At 40.8% G+C, this 24,139-nt stretch overlaps 1 protein-coding gene across 1 annotated transcript in view; it reads left to right on the forward strand.

Moving 5' to 3' along the window:
- The window catches only part of RHOBTB3 (Rho related BTB domain containing 3), a 61,412-nt gene extending 37,660 nt beyond the window's left edge, over positions 1-23,752 (forward strand). The window contains exons 8-12 of the mRNA XM_052642920.1: positions 523-643; positions 5,749-5,922; positions 8,739-8,905; positions 16,238-16,334; positions 20,824-23,752. Of these exons, the coding sequence (XP_052498880.1) occupies positions 523-643; positions 5,749-5,922; positions 8,739-8,905; positions 16,238-16,334; positions 20,824-20,939 (675 nt within the window). The 3' untranslated portion in view covers positions 20,940-23,752. The remainder of the gene's footprint in view (positions 1-522; positions 644-5,748; positions 5,923-8,738; positions 8,906-16,237; positions 16,335-20,823) is intronic.
- The last annotated feature ends 387 nt before the right edge of the window (positions 23,753-24,139 follow it).

A 24,139-nucleotide genomic window follows, 5' to 3' on the forward strand; every position in this document is an offset into this window, starting at 1 on the left:
TTTGATAGATTCCAGCCATCAGGACTGTGGGCAGGAGAGAGATTTAGGATTATAAGGTTGTAGATAGTTCCTCACTCCCAGGTGTATTGACGTTGAATCTAGTGAGCAGTAGAACTTGATGTGATTGGTGAAAAATATGTGTTTTCTTAATTGCAAATTAAATTTTGTGTATATATATTTTTAACTAGTGAATAGACAAGCAGGTTGTATATGCACACATGTTTTACTAGGCGTTCCTATGAGGTCGCACTACTGTTGTCTGTCTCCCAGCGCCCCACAGCTTCTCGGTTGTAGCGTTTTCACTTAGCCAGCTCCTTCGCTGCTGTGAGTGCTGCGCAGGGCAGTGGTGCTATTGACAGGTAGCAGTTCTCGAGGGCAGGTTTCCACGACAGCTATGACCAGAGGGGCCATAGAGGGGGTAATCATTACTCCTTTAGACAGCAGAGATTTCCACGTTCTCTAAGCAGATTATCAAAGCATATTATATAATATTTCCTCTCGTATTTTCATTTCTCCTCATAGTTTAATTGCCTAAGGAACTGCAAAACCTATCAAGCCAGAAAACCTCTGTGGTTTTATAACACATCCCTCAAGTTTTTCCTTAATAAACCAATGCTTGCTGATGTTGTCTTCGAAATACAAGGTACGGTTCAGTTTTTACAAAGTTCATCATTTGTTTTAGTTTCTTGTTTTAACTTTGTTTCAATTTTGAGTATTTTGGGTGAAGGAATGACTATACTCTAGTGTAGAATATAGATTAATAGTACTTGAATTTCTACAAATTTCTACAGTTTCTAGAAATTTTCATTTTCTAGGGAAATGAAATATTTTATTAAAATAAGAAAATAAATGTATATTTTCCTTAGTTTGTTGTTATTGTTACCCAGTGCTTCGTTAACTTTTAGGGCCTAGCTGGGGATAGAGCGATGTTACAGATCACCCACTTGTGTATTTTGTTTGTGTATTTCTTTAAGATCGTAGTTTTTAAATCATTTGAAACTAGCCCCCTCAACATTTAACATTACATCTAGTTTATGTTTTCCGCTCTTTTCCTTTTTATTTGAGCAAAAGGTGTCTGTAGTTACTACTACATTTACTTCTTAATGACACTCAGAGCTATTGCTGCTTTTTAGCTCTATTGGAAAGTAATGCTACCTAATTTTAATAAAGATGAGCTCTTTTAATACGCATTATTGTTATTCGCTTGGATAGTTTGTCACTTTAGTAGATTGAATGCATAGTCTTAAAAATGAATTGTGAAATACCTTTAATTAGGAAAAGTTGTTTCAAATGAATTAAGTACACTTTCAGGTGGGCCGTTACTAAAAGGAAGATTTAATTTAATTTTATGGTAGAAATGTATGGCAGCTAATAGTACCTTACTTTTTAAAAATGTTCACCAGAAGGATTTGTTTTGCTTTTAACTCTGGTCACTTGCCAAGACAAACAGTGAATTGGAAACTTTCCAAGGTGCCTTTGGGTAAGTGGCTGGTAGTAGCTGCAGTGTGAGTGTGGGCTACTGAGAATGGGACAGTCGGTGACCTTGAAATTATGTAAAAAGGGATTCAGAGGAAAGAAGGCTCACAGTTGACCAAACTTCCTTATAATTTGCCTAGGAGGCACTGACGCAAATTATTGTACACTATTATTTTGCAATATTATTTTAATATTTTACACTGTTATTTTAGTGTAACCTGTTGGAAAGAGTTTCATGGGGAATGTGCAGTGCATGAAAATATATGTTACACTGAGAGGAGAGCGAGCAGTGATACATAGCCTCCTGCTTTTCTTCGGTGATCCCACCCACTGACCCTTCGCAGGCACCTGCTTGCACCCCCACCATGGCAGCGGCCGGACCTGCAAGAGCCCCCTATAATGCCTGTGGATACCGCGTGGCAGCTGCTCTGACGCCCTTTGTAGCCTCCTCAGCTCAACACCCGAGGCCCCCAAGGGAGTCAGGAGCAGAGAGGGGCAGGAATGGGTGAGAGCAGGGTCCTTCAGCACCTCTGCCATCCACTGGTGGAGAGGCTGCCTGGCTCTGAGGAGTGGGGAGGGCAGCTCCCGGAGCCATGGTCACGGCTCTGGGGAGGGTCTGCAGCCCTAGCTCCAGCCTTGGCTTTGCTTTCCAGACAGTGTGTGTGTATACTTGGGCCGGTCCTCCGTATGTCCGCCTGGAGTCTTCTCATTTGCAAAGTGAAGACCATGAATCATGTCGATTCTAAAAGGTCCCTTCTAGTGTTAAGCTTGATGAGACAGTAGTGACAGCAGGTCAGGGTGTTGCTTGGAAGCATTTTTACTATTTAATAGGTTTGGCTGTGTTACTTTGCTTTTCGGATCCTCTGTTTCCTCACCTGTAAAATGGGGATGCTCGTGTCTACCTGGGAGAGGGTGACTGGTCGTGAGGATGGAGATGATGGTGTGTGGAAAGGCACGTTTAGAGGCCTGATAGGCAGACCGCACTGCGGTTTTCTGTGCTGAATCCAGGGCTGAGCAAATCCTTTTTAAAAAATGTTCAGACATCGCTGACAACTGAGTGGAGTTGACATGAGATAAAAAACTATGACTGAAATAGTCATCAAATGTACACATATACAAATGTATAAATGTATACAATGTGTATGTAAGTTTGTGTCTTTTCCCGTTAAATAAAACTAGTCACAGTAAATTTTTGGATACGATGTAGAAAGATATGTTTCCTTTTGACATTTGAATCTGTGCCTTATGAAAAATGCTATTACAGAGCTACATTCTGTCTTGTTTACTTAGTACATATTTTGAACCTCTCTTGAGCTAGACAAGTTTCCTGTTTTCAGGATAAAACAAAAGAATGATTCTAAAAATTTCATTTTTGAAACTTGGCAAGTAGTGTGAAGAAGGTATAAAAAATGTAGTATTTTAGTATGTAATAAAAACAAGGATCCTTGATAATCTGTGCAAAATTACTAGAAGCTGGGCTTTAAATATTGTTTCACTCTTAAAACTCTTTTCTGAAAAAAAAAGTAACAACAATTTCATGCTACAAAGGAAAGTTACTTTAGGTCTTGATGTTTTCAAAGGACATATTCATCTGTTAACTAGAAAACTGAGGTCTTTTTCCCCCTGTGATTCTTCAGCTCTATCCTCTTGCTGTTGTGTAAATAATCACTACCTTATTTTCATTTAGCATGTTTTATACTTTGCTTATATATATATACACAGTGTTAAAAAATGTGGCTGTACAGAGGTATTGTATTACAGTCTCACAGTAGAACAATTTATAACACCAGAACAATAGTTTGAAAGGGTGAGAAACAGAAATGGGTATTTTCTTGACTGGAGGTGTAATGGTTTTTCAAACTCAATTCCAAGCTTGAAGTGGGCCTTAAAAATGCTTGAAGGCCCTGAGTGTTCTGTTCTTGGTTTTGTAACTCCATTGTTACCACAGTTATCAACAGGAAATTTCTGTTCAAGTTTCAAGGTTACCCATCAAGTTTCTTTCCCATCTACTGCTATCTACTAGGTGTTTATTTTATTTTATTTTATTTTTTAGCCAATCTTAAATTCCTCTGCTTAACCCAAATTGTAGTTTATTTAAGCCATACTCCTATTTTTTTTTTCTTTTTTCATGGTTCCTTATTTAAGATTTTAGAATCTTCAAGTTGAAAGTCAAATTGCATCGCCTATTTGAATTCTTTGTTAATTGCTGTGTACAAATACATCCAGCACAATTTCGTTGTGGAAACTGGTCACCCCCCAACCGATGGACATAGTAACATTGAGGGTGGGTGACTGAAAGGCAGAGAGGGGGTCAGGAAGGGAGGCTGCCTGCTGGTAGGTGTGGGGACCTGGCAGGAAAACTCCTGAGACTTCTCCCTACACGCACGGGAGATGGGTCTGCGCAGGTGCTGGGCAGTGAGCACAGAACTGGCGCTGTTGTGCATTGCATGTGGGTCCCCAGGGGTTATTGGCTTTGGGAGAAAGTCACTAGGCTTACGTGGAACTTTCTTCTTTTTTTCTGAGTCAGAAGATGTTGTGCTTGGATATTAAAGAGCATGAAGAACCCAGTAACTAAATATTTTGGAGAAGAATATATGCCCCTGAGAAGTATGAGATTTGGGGGCTGCTGGATGCAGATTTGTGGGCAGGGCAGAGTAGTCTTGGCTCATAGAGTTACTTTCTGGAAGGGGAGAGTTTTGTCACTCACACTGGCTGCAGTGTCTTCCACCAAACTAAAAGTTTGGCGTCTCCACGCAGATATAAAGAACACACTTTTGGACTCTATGGGAGAAGGCGAGGGTGGAATGATTTGGGAGAATAGCACTGAAATGTGTATATCACCATATGTGAAACAGATCACCAGTCCAAGTTCGATGCGTGAAACAGGGCACTCAAAGCACTGGGACAACCCAGAGGGATGGGATGGGGAGGGAAGTGGGGTGTTCAGGATGGCAGACACGTGTGCACCCATGGCTGATTCATGTCAGTGTATGGCAAAAACCACCACAGTATTGTAAAGTCATTAGCCTCCAATTAAAATAAATTAATTAATTTAAACAAACAACAAAAAGATAATAAAATTTGGCGTCTCCAAAGGGAGGTAGCGCCATGTTTCTCATCTTTGCACGTTCAGTACCAAACGTGGTGGTTGTCACGTGGCAGATGCTTGATGGTGGTCTGTTGATCTGATCTAGACTGAGCTGAAGGCTGGCTGTAGGTTTGTGGTTTCCTCAGGAGGAGGGAATGGTGAGCCCCAGGTTACCTGAGTCCCGTCTGCCACAGCCGTGGTCCCTTGGCATGGTAGTCGGAGGGCTTAGCAAGTTTCACTGGAGAGTCAGTTCAGTTTCATGTGCTTCAGTGAGGCATATAGGCTGAAAAGTGAAAAGTGAAGTCGCTCAGTTGTGTCCACCTCTTTGCGACCCCATGGACTGTACCCTGGCTCCTCCATCCATGGGATTCTCCAGGCAAGAGTACCGGAGTGGGTTGCCATTTCCTTCTCCAGGGGATCTTCCTGATCCAGGGGTCAAACCCAGGTCTCCCGCCTTGCAGGCAGATGCTTTACCCTCTGAGCCGCCAGGGAAGATATAGGCTGAGGGGCCTTTAAACTTTAAAGCAGCCCTGGCCCTCCCACAATGTGCAGGCATTATTCATCTAGGAAGGGGAGGTTCCCTGTGGAGGTAATGTGACAGGGAGGAAGCGGGGGACTAGATCATCCATCCTCTTCTGAATTTTCCGTCAAGTCTGAAATGTTGCCTTTGGCCCCACAAGAGTTTCCCTTGCCATTCTTGCTGTGATCTATGAACTGCTTAGGCTAAGCATGATTTATTTTCCTGTTTCTGATACACGGAAGCCCAGCCAAGACTGTACTGTGAGTAGTGGCTGTGTTTCCTTGGGAGGGCACATGGGCAGGGGTGGGTAGTGGTATTTCAAGCCAATTGTAGAGGAATAGATGCTTTGTTATAAAAACATGTAGCAAAATATTTCATTTCAGTGTTTCTAGCTTCAGGAAATAAAAACTAAGTAACAAATAATTGCCTGACTTGCAAATTGTTCCTTTCAAAGCCAACTTTTAAACTCTCTTAATTTTTCAATTTATTTAAAAAACTGAAAAGTGTCTGAATTTTAATGCTGGTTGTCACCCCCAGATCTGGTTTTTGAATATCAGCTTAGCTGTGCCTAATGCAGTACCATTCTGATTAGAAGGAAAATTGCTAGAACAGTAACTCGGGAAGCTTATCGCCCTTAGCTTTTTTTCCTTGTTGAACCTTACAGGTACGACGGTGCCGGCCCACAGGGCCATCCTGGTGGCCCGGTGTGAGGTGATGGCAGCCATGTTTAACGGGAATTACATGGAAGCAAAGAGTGTTCTGATTCCAGTTTATGGTGTTTCCAAAGAGACTTTCTTGTCGTTCTTGGAATATCTATATACAGACTCCTGTTGCCCAGGTGAGCCATTATACATGTTAGATGATGATGATGTTCAGTCTCTAAGTCATGTCCAACTCTTTGAGACTTCATGGACTGTAGGCTCCTCTGTCCTCCACTGTCTCCCAGCCTTTTCTTTGCTCAGATTCATGTCCATTAAGTGGACATGATACTATCTAACCATCTCATCCTCTACCACCCTTTTCTTCTTTGCCTTCAATCTTTCCCAACATCAGTGTTGGGCTTGCCTCGTGGCTCAGTGGTAAGGAATCTGCCTGACAATGCAGGAGACCTGGGTTCAATCCCTGGGCCAGGAAGATCCCCTGGAGAAGGAAATGGCAACCCACTCCAGTATTCTTGCCTGGAGAATCCCACGGACAGAGGGGGTGGGGGGGGGGGGCGGCTACACTCCATGGGGTCACAAAAGAGTTGGACACAAGAACTAAGCAACAAGAACATGTTAAATAGAATCTCATAATTCTTTCTTTCCTGATAATCCATTTTGAGACATTGCTTTCTATGAAACCTCTTTTCATTTAAGGTTTGTGGGAGCTGACATCATGGAATGTGCCAAGCAGGTGGAGGTGATGTTGGGACAACAGAGAATTTTCGTAGTCAGTTCAAGTGCCAGAGTGGTGATTGGGTGCCTCTTGTGGGCTCTCAGACCCTGGGATAAGTTCACGTGTCTCTGCAGCGCCGACTGCATGCTGATCCCTGCAGGCCCTCTGAGGTGGAGGCGTCTCATGTGCTCAGCGGCTACTCCACTGCCGCAGATTAGGGCGGAGAGCTCCCTAGACACTGTCCTTTCATGAGAACAGGGTTGGGCCGCCACTTTTATGGCTCTGACTTCTGATTGAGGCCCTTTTAAGAAATTTCAATATTCTGAGATTCCTGTGGTTGTCACTCTAGCCCAGAGGATGGCCTTTTTCCAACTTTTAATACTAAGAAGTCTGACTTTTTTCTGACTTCTAGAATCATACTCTCCTAAAGCGGACTTATCCAAAAACTTTTCTTCAGTGGTTTAGAATGCCCAGTGGAGTGTAGGATTTATTTCCCTGTTCACCGACTGTTGACTGGGAACTGTCTGTGGCAGCTGCAGAGTGGACCAGATTTTGGAGGTTCCCCAGACCTGGAAGCACTTTAGAGAAACTGCAGAACCCTTGCCACAGACCCGGAGCCTTGGGATGCAGGCATGGAAGCCCCTTTTAACTAGTTTTTATCCTTTGACCACCAGATGGCTCCCACTGCAGATACAACCAGAATAAGCTCTGGTGGTGTAGTCCAGGAGCCTGAGGCCTTGGTTACAAGTACTGTACCAGACACCCTTGCCAATATAAAAAGAAAATACACCTTTCAAACCATACCTCTCTTCAGGCTTACTGCTTTAATTTTACATTCAGAAATGTTTGTTATTGAAATCTCCTAAGTTATAAATAAGTCATGAGCCCTCTAGTGAAAAGTTTTAGAAATTCCAGGACAGAAAATTCTTTTAATTGAATCAGTTCTGGTCTTGCAGCTATCTATAGAATGTTTTGGAGCCAGTTACAGTCGTTAGTGTTAGAGACTGGCTTATAATTGCTGTTTAGTAAAAATGAAAGCATTGATTCTCATCAGAATGTCTGTTACTGGGTATTTTATTATTTTGGTATTGGAAACATTTGTATATTAAAATATTTGACTGGATTTGGAATAATAAGGAAATTTGTTTTCTCAGTCATCCTCTCACTAGAGTAATCAAAGCTTTGGATTGTAAGTTTTATCTTACTAATTACAAAAAAAAAATGCCCAGAAAAAGCAGCCATAACTGTAAGACAAAATACTTTAAAAATGGTAAAAGGTGAAGTGTGGGGGGAATGAGTCAAAATGAATAAACAGAAAGTTAACCCGGATACTGGAATATTTGCACTGGGAAATTGCAGAAAGGAAAATATTCATTTTGATAAATATTTATCATACACACTATTCTTGGTTCCTTGCTACGTTTAAAGAGGGACAAGAAAGAATTACATGAAAAAAAAAAAAAAGAAAGAATTACATGAAAAAAATCGTTCGACATACATAGAAGTGTTTTAAAAGAAAAAAACTAACAAAAAAACACCTGGGTGACTGCAGGGATTTAGGGAAGGGGGATATTTTAGTGCTTAATTGGTCCAGAGTATCAGTTGAGGAAGAAGAAAGAAGTTTTGGAGAAGGGAGTGGCGGTGATTACTCACCAAAGTGAATATACTTCATGCCACTAACCTTTGCACTTAAAATGTAATGTTCTGTTTACACTTAAAACTTTTTGTTACGTTTATTTTACCACAATAAAAGCCAAACAAATGTGGGGACTTAAGCCAGAAGGAAAATTGCAAGGATTTAGTATACTTTCACTTTTCACTTTCATGCATTGGAGAAGGAAATGGCAACCCACTCCAGTGTTCTTGCCTGGAGGATCCCAGGGACAGGGGAGCCTGGTGGGCTGCCGTCTATGGGGTCGCACAGAGTCAGACACAACTGAAGCGACTTAGCAGCAGCAGCAGTATAGCTAACAGACAGAATTACCCAGTAGCCCTGGAGTTGATTATTAAGGGCAACGGTAGAATCTCTTTTCTCTGGAGAATTGAGAACAACAACAACAGGTTCACGTCTGAGTCCAAAAGCGTGAATGAATTCCACTAAAAATGGAGTCATCGTTTAGCTTGCTGACTCAACTCCTGCAAGGCCTTTTCTAGGCATTCTCTGTGACACTGGTTGGTACAGCCAGCACTTCTTCGTTTTTGCTGTTGTTTTGTGGCGAGGTCAGAAAGGAGATGGTGTTATCGCCCATTGTCTCTTCTCTCCCTTCCTTGCGTCAGCCGGCATTTTCCAGGCCATGTGCCTCCTGATCTGTGCGGAGATGTACCAGGTGTCCAGACTGCAGCACATCTGTGAGCTCTTCATCATCACCCAGCTGCAGAGCATGCCGAGCCGGGAGCTGGCGTCCATGAACCTCGACATAGTCGACCTGCTCAAAAAAGCCAAGGTAATCGGCCCCTGCATTTCTGGTTGGTTGATTTTTAAAATAATAATAATAATTACAAAAATTATATTACTTCAAACATTTTGTTTGCTTGTTTCTCAAGAGTTGCATTACCCTTAAGAACTAATGAAAATTAGTGAAGAAAAAATTTGAGGAAGGCAATGGCAACCCACTCCAGTACTCTTGCCTGGAAAATCCCATGGATGGAAGAACCTGATAGGCTACAGTCCATGGGGTTGCAAAGAGTCGCACACAACTGAGTGACTTCAGTTTCACTTTTTCACTAATGAAAATTAGTTTGGAAATATGGCTACATGAGTTAAATGTGCCCTGATAACATCTCTGCAGATAATTTTGGAGCATAGTGTTTTTGAGCAATCCTTTTCTAAGGAGACAGTTGCCAATATGGAATTTTCCCAACTGAATGGTGGTGGTCCTTGTTAGCGTCAGTCGTGTGTGATGCTGTATTGCTCTGTACAGGCAGTAGAGAAAATAGAACTTACCTTGAATTTCCCTGAAATAATCCCATCTTAGGATTCCTGAGAGAAAAATGGAGTCATCGTTTAAATTGCCGACCCACTCCTTCAAGGCTTTTTTCTAGGCGTTCCCTGCGACACTGAATGATTCATACGGACTGAAAAGGGATGGTTAGTCTGAACTCATTTATTTGCTCATTCATTCTTTCATACGTCTGTTCACTTCTCGAGCATGTTTTACAGTTCTGCTTGTTTGCCGGAGGTGTTGACGGACTTGTCAGTCCCTTCGAGCATCTTTCATTGAAGCGTCTCAGTGTATGAGGAGTTACTCTAGTATTCCATGGCCTGCCCTGAGACAGCCATCAGGGCACAGTGACTGACTCTGGACTTACATTAAGCTGAACCTTCTAAGTCTTTTTTTTTTTTTTTTCCCACAAAAATGTATTTGGTCCATCCTTACAGATGATCAGGACTTTGTGAAATCTGGCATACAACGTATTGGTTGTCCCTATCAACTTTGACATCCAGAGTTAGGAAAATATGACAAGTTTGTCTTCATCCAAGTTGCTAAGACAGAGCCACATAAGGGGGCAAAGGACTGACTCTCTGACAACTAAAAGCTTACCTCCATGCTGTGTTAGTCACTCAGTCATGTGCAACTCTCTGCGGCCCCGTGGACTACAGCCTGCCAGGCTCCTCTGTCCGTGGATTTCTCCAGGCAAGGACACTGGAGTGGCTTGCCATTCCTTCTCCAACCTCCATGCTGACATGAATTCATTAATCCCTGTGTCCATTTCTGGGAATGTAAGGGAATTCATTTAAAGCACCTAGGTCTTCTCTTATTATCTCCATAGCTATTTTTCATTTCTCTCATAATCAAGTCCTCAGATAGATGTATTTAATATTAGAGAAAAAACAAATTTTAAAAAAAAGAGATTAACCCTTATCTGTCTTTGAAATAGAATTACATTGAGCTTGGGATTAATAGCTATTCTCTAGATTTAGGTTAAAAATTTTTTTTATTCTTCCTAGCATTTTCACATGCATTTTTGAGTATCATTTTCATACATTCTAACAAGTCTTTCATCCTTTAAAAAAAAATGTGCACAAGCTTTGTTTTCCTTATCTTGTAGTATCCTTTTACATAGTTCACGCATAAGAGAACTTTCTGCTTGGTTGCATTGATTTCTTTAAGTGCCCCTCCCTCAAACACACACACACCACACAGTTCCTCATGAAAATCATTTATGATTGTATTGTCAGAAATTCTTCCTGACCTATTTTCCCTGAATGTGCAGTTTCTGACTGTGTGAGTAGTATCCTTATTTTTCCCCTTGAATTTTTAAAGTCTAAAACACCAACTCTGCGTGAATTTTACTGTTTCTGAAGACTTTTCTGTTTGCTAGCATTAAGCCTGCATTTGCTCCTTTTCCTTTAGTCTGTTCCTGGCAGTCCCTAATGTGCCAATATGAATCACAGAAACAGGATCAATTTTCTTCCCAGTTCTCTTTGAAGTTCCTAGGTTGAGGTTCAGCTTAGCCAGCCAGTCCATCTGTCGGTCAGATGTTGACCTTCCCCCCATTGTTTCTTTGACTTCTGTTGTTTGGCACAATTAGACTTCTAGTGGCTCTCTGAATAATTGAGATTTCCAATTCCTCTATCATCTCTGCTGGTTTTGTATTGTATATCAGGAAAGCATCATTCATACTTTTAAAAAAATTTTAATAGAGAAAGGGGTCACAAAGAGTTTTAGGCAGGAGATGATTACTTGTGTTTTAAAACATATTTATTTATTCTGGCTGTGTCTGGTCTTAGTTGCAGCTTGTGGGGTCTAGTTCTCTGACCAGGGATTGAATTCAGGCCCCATGAATAGGGATCGTGGAGTCTTAGCCACTGGACCACCAGGGAAGGCCCACATCATTCGCAGTTTTGGTACAGATGAGAAGTTTTGGTATTCTCTCACTTCTGCTGGAACTTTCCTCTAACCTCTCTCAGTTCTTTACCATGATTCTACCTTTAGATTCATATATTTCCATCAGGTTGGAATCTTAACATGCAGCAAAGGCTTTCCCCACCCGCCCCCCTTAATCAGATCAGTTCCTTTAGATCGAGGTAGAAATGCCCTATTCCTCCTCTCCTTTAAACCTTATCTTGGCAGACTTTGGTGATTCTATGAAGTCCTATTTACTCTCATATTAAAATGTTAAGTTCAACTTCTTATAATCTGTGCATTGATATTTGGCTTCTTCAAGCTACCATTATTGTTTCTGACAGTTTCCTTGTGAGTTGGGGGCGGGGGGTTACTTTCTCCATCATTACTATTCTTCACAGGGCTGTTACATGCTGTGGCATTTGCTTTATGGTATTTTTTAAAATGTGTTTTAAAATGCCATTATTTATTTCAGTTTAAACTGTCCTCTTGAGTCAGCACATATTCTTCCCAAAATGTAGTTTTTCCAGTGGGATGCATTTCGTTTCTTGCCAAGAGCCCATAATTATAAAATCTTAAATCTTATTCAAAAATAAAATTCTGCCCTTGAACCATGTTTTTAATAGCCAGCTATTCATTTCTGTGATCTCCCTCTCTCTTGAAGTCACAGCCTGTAGGCAGTGTTCTTATCAGTGAAAACATAAAGTGAAAAAAGATTGTTAAAATGTGATATAGTATTAAATGAGCTATAAAGGAAAACTCAGCAGTGGCCACAGGACTGGAAAAGGTCTGTTTTCATTCCAATTCCAAAGAAAGGCAATGCCAAAGAATGCTCAAACTACCGCACAATTGCACTCATCTCACATACTAGTAAAGTAATGCTCAAAATTCTCCAGGCTTCAGCAATACGTGAACCGTGAACTCCCTGTTGTTCAAGCTGGTTTTAGAAAAGGCAGAGAACCAGAGATCAAATTGCCACCATCTGCTGGATCATGGAAAAAGCAAGAGAGTTCCAGAAAAACATCTATTTCTGCTTTATTAACTATGCCAAAGCCTTTGACTGTGTGGATCACAATAAACTGTGGAAAATTCTGGAAGAGATGGGAATACCAGACCACCTGATCTGCCTCTTGAGAAATCTGTATGCAGGTCAGGAAGCAACAGTTAGAACTGGACATGGAATAACAGACTGGTTCCAAACAGGAAAAGGAGTACGTCAAGGCTGTATATTGTCACCCTGCTTATTTAACTTATATGCAGAGTACATCATGAGAAATGCTGAACTGGAAGAAACACAAGCTGGAATCAAGATTGTCAGGAGAAATATGCAGATATGCAGATGACACCACCCTTATGGCAGAAAGTGAAGAGGAACTCAAAACCCTCTTGATGAAAGTGAAAGAGGAGAGTGAAAAAGTTGGCTTAAAGCTCAACATTCAGAAAACGGAGATCATGGCATCTGGTCCCATCACTTCATGGCAAATAGATGGGGAAACAGTAGAAACAGCATCAGACTTTATTTTTTTGGGCTCCAAAATCACTGCAGATGGTGACTGCAGCCATGAAATTAAAAGACGCTTACTCCTTGGAAGGAAAGTTATGACCAACCTAGATAGTATTTTCAAAAGCAGAGACATTACTTTGCCAACAAAGGTCCGTCTAGTCAAGGCTATGGTTTTTCCAGTGGTCATGTATGGATGTGAGAGTTGGACTGTGAAGAAGGCTGAGCACCAAAGAATTGATGCTTTTGAACTGTGATGTTGGAGAACACTCTTGAGAGTCCCTTGGACTGCAAGGAGATCCAGCCAGTCCATTCTGAAGGAGATCAGCCCTGGGATTTCTTTGGAGGGACTGATGCTAAAGCTGAAACTCCAGTACTTTGGCCACCTCATGCGAAGAGTTGACTCATTGGAAAAGACTCTGATGCTAGGAGGGATTGGGGGCAGGAGGAGAAGGGGACGACAGAGGATGAGATGGCTGGATGGCATCACTGACTCGATGGACGTGAGTTTGAGTAAACTCCGGGAATTGGTGATGGACAGGGAGGCCTGGCGTGCTGTGATTCATGGGGTCGCAGAGAGTTGGACACGACTGAGTAACTGAACTGAACTGAACTGAAAGTCTCTTATAATTCAAAAATTCCGATTTTGTACAATTAAAGGGCTTCCCTGGTGGTTCTGAGGTAAAGATTCCACCTGTCAATACAGGAGACACGAATTCAATCTCTGGGTCAGGAAGATCTCCTGGAGGAGAAAACGGCAACCCATTCCAGTATTCTTGCCCAGAAAATCTCATGGGTAGAGGAGCCTAGCAGGCTATAGTCCATGGGGTCGCAAAGAGTTGGACTCAACTTAGCAAGTGAACAACGCCAACATAATTAAAATCAGGGACATTTGAATTTACATGTTAAATATTCCCACATTATGACTTAAAAACAGTGGTACTTGAGTTTCTTCCTTAAGATTGGAGATTACAAATCTGTTTTCAGTGCAGTATTACTTATTGCTTACATGATGGCTCAGATGGTAAAGAGTCTGCCTGCAATGCAGGAGACCCAAGTTTGATCCCTGGGTTGGGAAGATCTCCTAGAGAAGAGAATGGCTACCCACTCCAGTGTTCTTGTTTATATACTCTTTTTGAGTATAACAAGAATACTGGAGTGGGTAGTCATTCTCTTCTCTCTAAGAGAGCTGGGGCTTCCCTGATAGCTCACTTGGTAAAGAATCTTCCTGCAATGCAGGAGACCCCAGTTTGATTCCTGGGTCAGGAAGATCCCCTGGAGAAGGGATAGGCTACCCATTCCAGTATTCTTGGGCTTCCCTGGTGGCTCAGCTGGTAAAGAATCTGCCTGCAATGTGGGAGACCTGGGTTCGATCCCTGGGTTGAGACCATCCCCTGGGTTGAGACCATCCCCTGGAGAAGGGAATGGCTACCCACTCCAGTATTCTGGCCTGGAGAATTCAATGGATTACAGTCCATAGGATCACAAAGAGTCAGATACGGCAGCGACTTTCACTTAAGAGATCTATTAATATATTTAGCCTAAAGGTAGAAACAGCCTAAATGTTTATCACCAGATGAGTGAATTAAACGGATGCAATACATGCAGTGAGACATTACTCAGCCTTAAAAAGGAACGAAGTTTGTGTGTATTGTGATGTGTGTGTGTGCTCAGTCATGTTTGACTCTTTGTGACTCCTCTGTCGATGGAATTTTCCAGGCAAGAACACTGTTGGGGGTTGCCATGTCCTCCTCCAGGGGATCTTCCCGACCCAGGGCTCAAACCCGGGTCTCCTGCATCTCCTGCACTGGCAGGCCAGTAGCACCACCTGGGAAACCCATGTGTGTGTGTGTGTGTTTTAATTGGAGTATAGTCGCTTTACAGTGTTGTTAGTTTCTGCTGCGCAACAGTGTGAATCAGCTAATGGATATACATATCCCTTTCCCTCTTGCGCCTCCGTCACCCACACCGCATCCCAGAGCACCTAGGTCATCACAGAGCTTCCTGTGGTATACAGCAGCTTCCCGCCAGCTATCTGGTTTACACATGGCAGTGTGCGTGTCAGTCCTAATCTCCCTATTCATCTCAGCCTTCTCTTCCCCATGTATCCACGTCTGTTCTCTACCTCTGCGTCTTTATTCCTACCCTGCAAATAGCTTCGTCAGTACCGTTTTTCTAGATTCCATATATATGCATTAATATATGATCTTTGATTTTTTTCCTCTAACTTAACTTCACTCTGTATGACAGACTAGATTCATCCATATCACTGCCAATGACTCAGTTTTGTTCCTTAAAAAGTAATGAAGTTTTAATGCATGCTGCCACATGGATGAACCTCGGGGACCTTATAGAATAAAGTAGAATAAATCAGTCAGAAAAAAGACAAACAGTACATAATTTTGTATAACCTATATGAGCTACCTGGAATAGCCTAACTCATAGACAATAGAACAGTGGTTGCCAGAGACTGGGGGGTACGACAAAGGGGGAGTTATTGTTTAATGAGTACAGAGTTTCCGTTTGGGATGATAAAAAACTTCTGAAAATGGACAGTGGTGATGGTTGCACAATGATGTGAATATACTTAATGCCAACAAATTGTACAGTTAAAGGTGGTTAAAATGGTGAGTTTCGTGTGACGTATATCTCACCACAGTAACATTGAAAGAACTAGCCTCGTGTTCCAAGTTGCCTGTCAGCAAGTTATTATAATCCGAATTGCGTGGTTGGATGGATTAGTCATGGGTTGGAGGTGTCACTGGGTTGGCACCAAGGTGATGATGTCATGGCCAAGTTTCTGAGTCTCCCTTTTACCAGCTGTTGGAACTCAGGATAAATGTGCTGGAAATCCTGCTCAGTGCAACCTACATGCCAGTTATAAGCAGCTATTCATCCATAACCTCACAGAAACACTTACATGTTGAAACCCATAGCCTTAGATCGATGACATTCCCTCCTCAGAATATTCTTTGCTTTTCTCTGCAGGTGAATTTGTTGAGATATGGCCAAGTGTATACCTTTATTAACTCTAATCCCCTCTCTGCCACACAGATATAAGTGTAGTTTGTGAAGGCCATGACCTTAGATGAAAAGCTTAAATGAAAATCCTCGAGAATCTCCAGTAGACTTTGTTACCCACAGATGCACTCATGCATCTGCTTAAAAGCCTTTTTAAGCTCCTGTGGCCACCGTAACTGTTTCTTCATTTGATTTGGTTTCTTCACTGATGTGATTTTATTATGATTTGTTAGTAAGGCTCCCTTTTCCTGCCTGCTGTCAGAGTGGGCTGAAGGTTGCGTCGTGTACAGAGACATTAAACATGGAATTGGGCCGTCCGTGAGTTCTCCTGGACCATTCCCTCAGTCGTATCATCATGTTGACAGTCATTAGGCACAGTATTGTCTCACTCTCCATTTTTCTTGCAGTTTCACCACTCTGATTGCCTGTCAACCTGGCTGCTTCATTTCATCGCCACTAACTACCTCATCTTCAGTCAAAAGCCTGAATTTCAGGACCTTTCAGGTAGATCGCTAATTAATGTTTTTTGGGGAAAATGATACTCTTTTTCTTAGATTTGAGACATAATTTGTAGCAATAGTAGTTTTTAAAAAATAAGTCAGTGTAAGACATTCCTTTTAAGTATGCAGTGTGGTAATGAGGATACTTATAATACCTGTGTTTCATAAGAAGTTGACACGTGTTGCACAAGACACTTTCTAATGCTGGTTTCATAGCTCCCATCCATTTTTAAGTGCATTTTTTGTGTGTGAATTAGATAAAGTGGGCTCACATGGTATTTGGTTGTGATAAATGAGATTTGGTTTTAACCATCTAAGTCGGAAGCGACATTTAAATAGTTCAGCTTTTAAAATTCTCTTCTTATAAAGAAAAATTTATCCCAACTTGTACTGGTTATCTCCTGTCTCTGTATACATCCATCATATTACTTGGCAATAATAATTTTTTTATCGATCAAAGAGCGTTGCAAAGTTTACTGAGCAAAGAGTATACTTAATGTGAGCTTTTAAGGTAAATTATAGAGATTAAAACCAGTCAAACAGTGAGCTTCTGAGTGCTGCATAAGATGAAAGAAAATGAAAATAGAAGAGTCATCAAGGTAGTCAGTTTGGATACAGTGGTTCGTTCATGTTATTGCCTAGAAAAGAGTCAAGGAACAATAAAGTCATTGATAAAAAGGAGAAGGTAAAGCTCTCCCGATCAGGTAGTTTCAAATGCTAAGCAGAGAAATCTCCCTGGCAATGGCCAAAGGTCTTGCAAGGTGGGCGGGAGCGGGAGCGGGGTGGGCAGCAGAGAGGAGGGAGGGGTAGGGGCCAGACCTTGTTGTTGAACTCCTGCCAGCCGCCTTCATCCAGAGTACTTCCGTTTTACCTGTAGAAATCTTCTATGTAAAAATCGGCTTGTAAAAGAGCATCTGATGCTAGATGTCCACCTCTTTTGTTTTCATTCACCTATTCATTGCATAGTTAGGGAAACCAAGAAACACACAGTCAGTTTTGGGCAGATGTATTCAGCCAGTCAGCACACATTGGATGCCTGTTGGGAGCCTCTTTCCATAGAATCTTAACAGTGCAGGAGAGGAACATAACACATCATAGCAGGAACAATAGATATTTACTGTTTACTTTGTGCAAGAACCAGAGTTCATTCTTAAACATAAGGCATACATCCCCTTGCTGTTAGTAGGGGGCATTCTTACACAGTTACTCTTTAATCAGGCAATTAAAAATGAAATAAATGGACATTTTGATTTTAGGGCCACCTTCATTCGTGAAGGACAAGATGGTTTTCCAATTACTGTTCTGTGTAGATGTATGATACACGTGTGCTTCCTAGGTGGCGCTGGCAGTAAAAACACGCCTGCCAAATCAGGAGGCTTAATAAGAGACGTGGGTTCAATCCCTGGGTTGGGAAGATCCCCTGGAGGAGGGCATGGCAACCCACTCCAGTATTCTTGCCTGGAGAATCCCATGGACTGAGGAGCCTGGCATTTTAAAAATTGAAATTTCTTGCTTCTTTCGAAAAGTTGGAAGATCTGGTGCTTCTGGGCCTGTCTTCCGAGCTGGCAACACCCTGAAGTGGAGCCTGACTGCACGTGTATCCGACACAGTGCCACAGTCTCCTCTCTTCCCAGATGCCTGACTCCTGGCCTACTTCACATGGTCCCTTGAAATTGAAAGGCTTCATGTCACAGTCCCCTTACAGCTTCATTTTCAGCCTCAAAAATTACCAGATTATTATTGGAATTACAAGGAATGTTTTCCCTTAACTGGGAATTTTTCTTTGTTAGAGGTGTTTAGAAATTGAAAAGTGAGACTGGAAAAGATCTTATGTTAATGCTGCCACTGATACATCATAACTCAGTGAAAGAGCTCATAAAATACTAGGTGTATTTTACATACCAGATTCGTATGAAAGCAAACAGCAATGCACAGGAATATGTTACCCTTGGCATTTATGGATTCATTATTCTGTTTAATTTATCTCAGTATTATGTTATATATTATAGCCTTTTTTTGGTCTTGTTTTGATTTTTGCTGGTTACCAGACCTCATCTATGATAAATTTTTTCTCTCTCTTTTCTTTAATGTTAACCAAGGCAGCAGTCTTATATCACCTTTGCTAAATGTACAATTAATTTCCCGGAGCAGCTAGGCACCACAGCCTGGATCAGGACCTTGCTAATCCAAATTATAATACATGGAGTCAAACAGTAGATGAAGTGGAAAGTGGCTTAGCAGAAGGAAACCTAAATGCCCACAGAAGGGAATGCTGACGAGAAACAAGCTGATCTAGCCAGCAGAATACTGTAAAGCCTTAAAAATTTGCGAATTTTTGAGAAATTTCAGAAAACAGAATGAGACTTGGGGCTGAACGCCGCAGAGCTAGCTGAATGCTTTTGCTACGCTCTGTCCCACCCAGGCAGGGAACTGCACCCTCATCATCACAAGAATTGGGGGTTTATTCCTGGAAAAGTTAAAACTAAAAAAGCTAGAGAATCATAAACTCAGAGTGTAGCTGAGATTGGGGCAAGGAGCTGGACTGAAAACACAGGGATCGTGTGAAAGTGCACACATTATGTGGTAAGCCTCCAGCCTCCTTCCCGCCTCCAGGTTCTAGAGTTTGGGCAGCCAGGTATTTGACTCCCGCCTTGACTCTTCACCAGTCAGCAAGTCCTGCCCATGCCCCAAAGATTTCCAAACAGCTTTCTAGGAGAAGGCAATGGCACCCCACTCCAGTACTCTTGCCTGGAAAATCCCATGGATGGAGGAGCCTGGTAGGCTGCAGTCCATGGGGTCGCAAAGAGTCAGACATGACTGAGCGACTTCACTTTCATTTTTCACTTTCATGCATTGGAGAAGGAAATGGCAACCCACTCCAGTGTTCTTGCCTGGAGAATCCTAGGAATGGGGAAGCCTGATGCGCTGCCGTCTGTGGGGTCGCAGAGTCGGACACGACTGAAGTGACTTAGCAATAGCAGTTCTAGCATTTCACTTTTAAATATGAAGAGGTTAACTGAAGAGCAACTGATATTTGAGGCACTGTCCAATGGGAAAGATGAATACTGAAACAAAATGAAGAAAAATGGAAGAGAAGGAATTGGTAGGAACAAAGAGTAGAAGGAAATCTTAAAAAAAAAAAAAAAAACACCCTATAATTAATATCTGCAAAGAATGAGATACATGTTTGTAAAACAAAGATAGAATGTGATAAAAGAGAAACAGCATTCATAGCGACTGAGTGTAGAATAGTGGTTGCTGGGATGTGGCGGGGGGGAGGACAAGGAGTTGATGTTTGATGGGTGTAGAGTTTTGGTTTTGCAGGATGAGAAGAGTTCTGGAGATTGGTTGACAACAATGTGAATGTACATAACATGACTGAACTGAACACTTTAAAACAGTTAAGGTGGTAAATTTTATGTTACATGTATTTTAGCATAATTAAAGAAAATGATAAAAGAACAAGACGTTGCTTTTGAAAATTAGAATAGGATAGCAAAGAAATAAAATAAAATAACAGAACAACCAAACAACTAAATAAATAAATGAGCAGAAAGGTCAAGGTAAGGAAATCTAGAAAGTAGGACAAAAGGGGACAGGAGAAAAAGGGTTTAAAAAAAAAATCAGAGGCTCAATGCAGGAGTGAAGTATCTGGGTGATAGAAGTTAATACAGGAAGAAAGAAAAAAACACTGAGGAGGAAATTATCAAAGACATGATAGAAGAAGTTACCCCAGTACTGAAGAAACTGAGTCAGTGTATTAAAAGGCTCCGCTAAGTGCTCAGCTTAATGAATGAACAAGGTCCATCACTGGGCTGTGCAGGAACACCAACTTATAAACAGGAAAATCTAAATGTTTATAGAATAAAAAAACCTGCAGATGACTTATCAGTGACTGTGAATCTGCATGGTAGTAGAGTTCTTAACAACCTTGAAAACGAGGAAGCAGTGGGGTACTGTCTTCAACATACTGAGGGAAGATTCCATACCAGACCAGATGATCTGTTGAGTGTAAGATGCTTCATCACAAACAAGGTCTCAAAAATACTTTTTATGCTTGTCCCCCTTTCAGGAAGCTAATAAAAGTTGTGCTTCACCAAAACTAGAGAAAGCAGAGTGGAAGACTTGAAGTCTAGGAGCAGAGGGAAAAAGAATTGAGAGGACTTTAGAGTTTGGAAGGTTGAGTTAGTGACAAAGAAAACTAAATGAAAAACACAGAGTCCTTTATCTCCAGGAAAAAGAAGTCTTACTTGGGGGTGGGGGGCGGGGGGCAGGGGAAGGACGTAATCAAATACTACTTGATGAATCAGTGACATGATGTGTATAATTGTAAGTCACAGAATAGTGTGAATCCTGATGGCCTATTGAGAGGAGGGAGGAAGTGTGCAGCAGAGCGTGGATCTCATCTGTTGCACAGGAAGCCAGTACTTAATATTGAAAGTTGATCCCAAATAGAATATATTCAATTAACACTCTTTTTCTAAAACTTTTAGTGGAAGAACGCAGTTTTGTTGAAAAGCACAGATGGCCATCGACTGTGTACTTGAAGCAGCTTGCGGAATACAGGAAGTATATTCACTCCCGGAAGTGTCGTTGCTTAGTAATGTAACCTGGAGTTTTATACACATGCATTTTTTTTCTTGTTATTATGAAGAATGGGGTACTTTTGGGTTCCAGGAGAATTCTTGCAACCGAAACCAGTATGGGAGTTTTAAAAAATCACCATTCAGCTTAACGTGCTTATTAGATCTTGTTGGAAAAAACTACTATTGTGATCTTAAAAGGGAACAAAATATACTGTGGGTTAAAATGAAGACTTCACCCTAGCATATAAAGCTGTGTACAGCTACTTTTCCCTTTAAGATTCCTTACTGGTTTAGTGATATGAATTCCCCTTCCATCTAAGAAATGTTCAGATTTTTTAAAAATCATGTAGTATTAATGCAGAAATTTCATCATCAGATTAATTGCTCTGTTACAATAAGGGCCATTTAAAGACCCAGTTATGACGGTTTCTATAATGAGAAATCTAGGAGACTGATCAGACTGAGATCTTAGAAATTTTCCTGGGATTTTAAACATGAAATTCCACCTTATTCCAAATCAAGTGACAATGTTCAAACCATAATGAAAAAGAAAATCTGTTTTTTATCTGAACAACCCACCTAATCCACCTTGCCTGTCTTCCATGATTCTTACTAGTCAGGAAATCTGTATAGGGCTGGCTCTGTGGCCGTGTAGCCTGTGTGCTCACACAGCACCCCCTGCTTAGAAGGGCACCATGCTTGGTCCACTACCCTGCGATCGCCGTCTTAAAATTCATGATGTTTGAAGGAGGGCCCTGCATTTTCACTCTGTACTGGGCCCCCAAGATTATGCATATCTCCTTGCAGGGTATGTTGTCTTGCTCAGAACATTATCTTCTCTGAAAGCAGAAAAGAGGCACTGAAATCAAGCAAAGAGAAGGAAGCTTGCTGACGAAAGAGATCACATGGGGTTTCCCCCAGGGGGACGTCTGTACCACCCAGGGCCTCTCTCCTCTGCCACCTCAACTGGCAAGCGAGAAATGCATTGTGTTGACTTCACTTTGAGACACTCGGAGTCCTGGCTCCACACAGATAAATACTTCCCTGATCATTCTCTGAGACCAGGATGTTGATAAAAGTGACTGGCCGGTGTGACTTTAATATGCATTTATGAAAATGCTCGTAGGAAAAGATGCTTTCTAGAGAATTTACAATCAAAGGCTCAAGAGTTTTCTTTCTTTTAGTGTATTTGCTAACATTAAGACGTCAGTGGCTTGAACTGTGTGAATTCTCTCTGTGGACTGAAAAGGTATTTAATGAAGAATAACATGAATCTTGTCCTTCAGGATTTTATCTTGTAAGTTCAAAGAAAGGATATAAATCAAGACTTCATACATGGAAAGAAACAGGTAAAAAGATAGAGGACAGAATTATAGTTTCTTTTGAATCACATGTCAGCAGAAACAATTACATCAGAAGCTTGCAAGCTGAGAGATGGAAAATCAGATTACTATTTATTGTTAGCATGCTTTTCATCTGTAATAAAGTATTGGAATATATTTTTATTTTAATTTCCAGGGACTTTAGAATACACATAGTTTTTAACCACCTATTCTAAAGTTTGTTTAAACAGTTTTATGCCATAGATTAGACACAATACTATATAGTTAGTCCTTAAATATTTGCCAACACTGTCAGAATAAAACAGTAAAAATCCTCTACAAATATCTTACAAGAAATCTGTTTTTAATTGGATTGTGTTGATAAAGATTACTGGAATGCATTTTTAGTTTTTGTATTTAATTCATTTGAATTAACTCTCCCACTTGACAAGGATTAGCATTGTAAAGAATAAATACTGAAGTAGATTTTTAGTAATTCATTCACATTTAAGGCCTTTTAAAATGTAATGATAGCCTTTTGCTTTTCATAAGCATATCCTTACCCCTACATTAATTACAGCATTATGTCTTAGTAACTTTTAATCTAGGAAACTGAAAAATATAAGTGCTGAAGTAAAATATTTCCTTGAAAATACTATTTAACACGTCTGTAGACTATAGATAGTTTCTAGGTCGTTGGACCTAAGCGGAAGTTGGGTTTGGGAGCTGCTGCTCTGTTGGCATTGAGCACGTAGTTTTGATCATGAAAGGTCTTTGCCACCTGCGAGTGACTCAAACACACAAGTGTCACAGCTCTCCTGTGCTATCAGAACAGTAATCAAGTTAGATTTTAACCTAGACTCTTCAATACCTTTGGATTAACTCGATTTAAAGTAACAAAGAGGTTTTTTAAAAAAAACAAACTTACAAACTGTCTTGGAAAATGAGTTCTCTTTTAGAGTTTTTCTAATTGAAAGACTATTTCTAGAAGAATGTATGCTTTGTGCTGATCTCTGCTTCAATATATTTATCGGCCATTTCATTTAGAGAAGATACTGAACGGTATCAATAGAACTAAGGCCTTTTCTCTCTGGGCCAGGTTTTCACCTTATATAACCTTATATGCTTCTGACTACTCTGTGTTCGTATTGTAGCAGAGTAGGTGTATAACGTAGAAGATTTCGGAAACCTAACTGAAATTCACCCTGTCTGATCCAGCGCGGTGGTTTCCTGTTGGGCCGAAGCAGAAAACGGAAGAATTTCGTAAATTTGACTCTGTGGACGGCTGAACTTCTCAACTATAATTTTAAAAACTACACTACACTGATACAGATGATCAGACAAAAATGTCCTCGCGTGTTTTATTTAATTTAAATCATCTGTTTAATTCTATCTTTAATAATTTTGCAAAGAAGGGTATGTGTGTATTTTAATATAGCCTGACCTGAATTTATATGTTTTTAGTTTTAGTATTTAACACTTTTGTAACAAATAAACCTTTTTTTAAAACAAGCTTCACAGTGTCGTGTAGTTATTTTCACTTTGGATGTGAATTGCTGAAGTAAATTTGGGAATCCTGCCTTGTATGTCTCAAGCATAATTGTTTTGTGAAAACCGTTATGTGCAAAATATTTAGAATGTTGATATGTTAGCTGTGATAAGATAAAGAAATTTATATTATCTCTAACAACTGGTAGAATTTCTCTTAACAAAAATATATCATTTCTTTGGGAAAAAAAAAAAAGCTTTGATAATTATGTAGCATAGAAACGAGCACTTATGTGTTATTTTGGGGGCAAAACTTTTGAGAAACAGAGGCAACGCCACATAATAGCAGGTTAAGAATTTGGGTCTTTCCAGCAAAATGAAAAGGCACCCTACTGACTGGGAGAACATATTTG

Source organism: Budorcas taxicolor, chromosome 7 (genome assembly GCF_023091745.1).
Source record: "Budorcas taxicolor isolate Tak-1 chromosome 7, Takin1.1, whole genome shotgun sequence".
NCBI classification, from domain to species: domain Eukaryota; kingdom Metazoa; phylum Chordata; class Mammalia; order Artiodactyla; family Bovidae; genus Budorcas; species Budorcas taxicolor.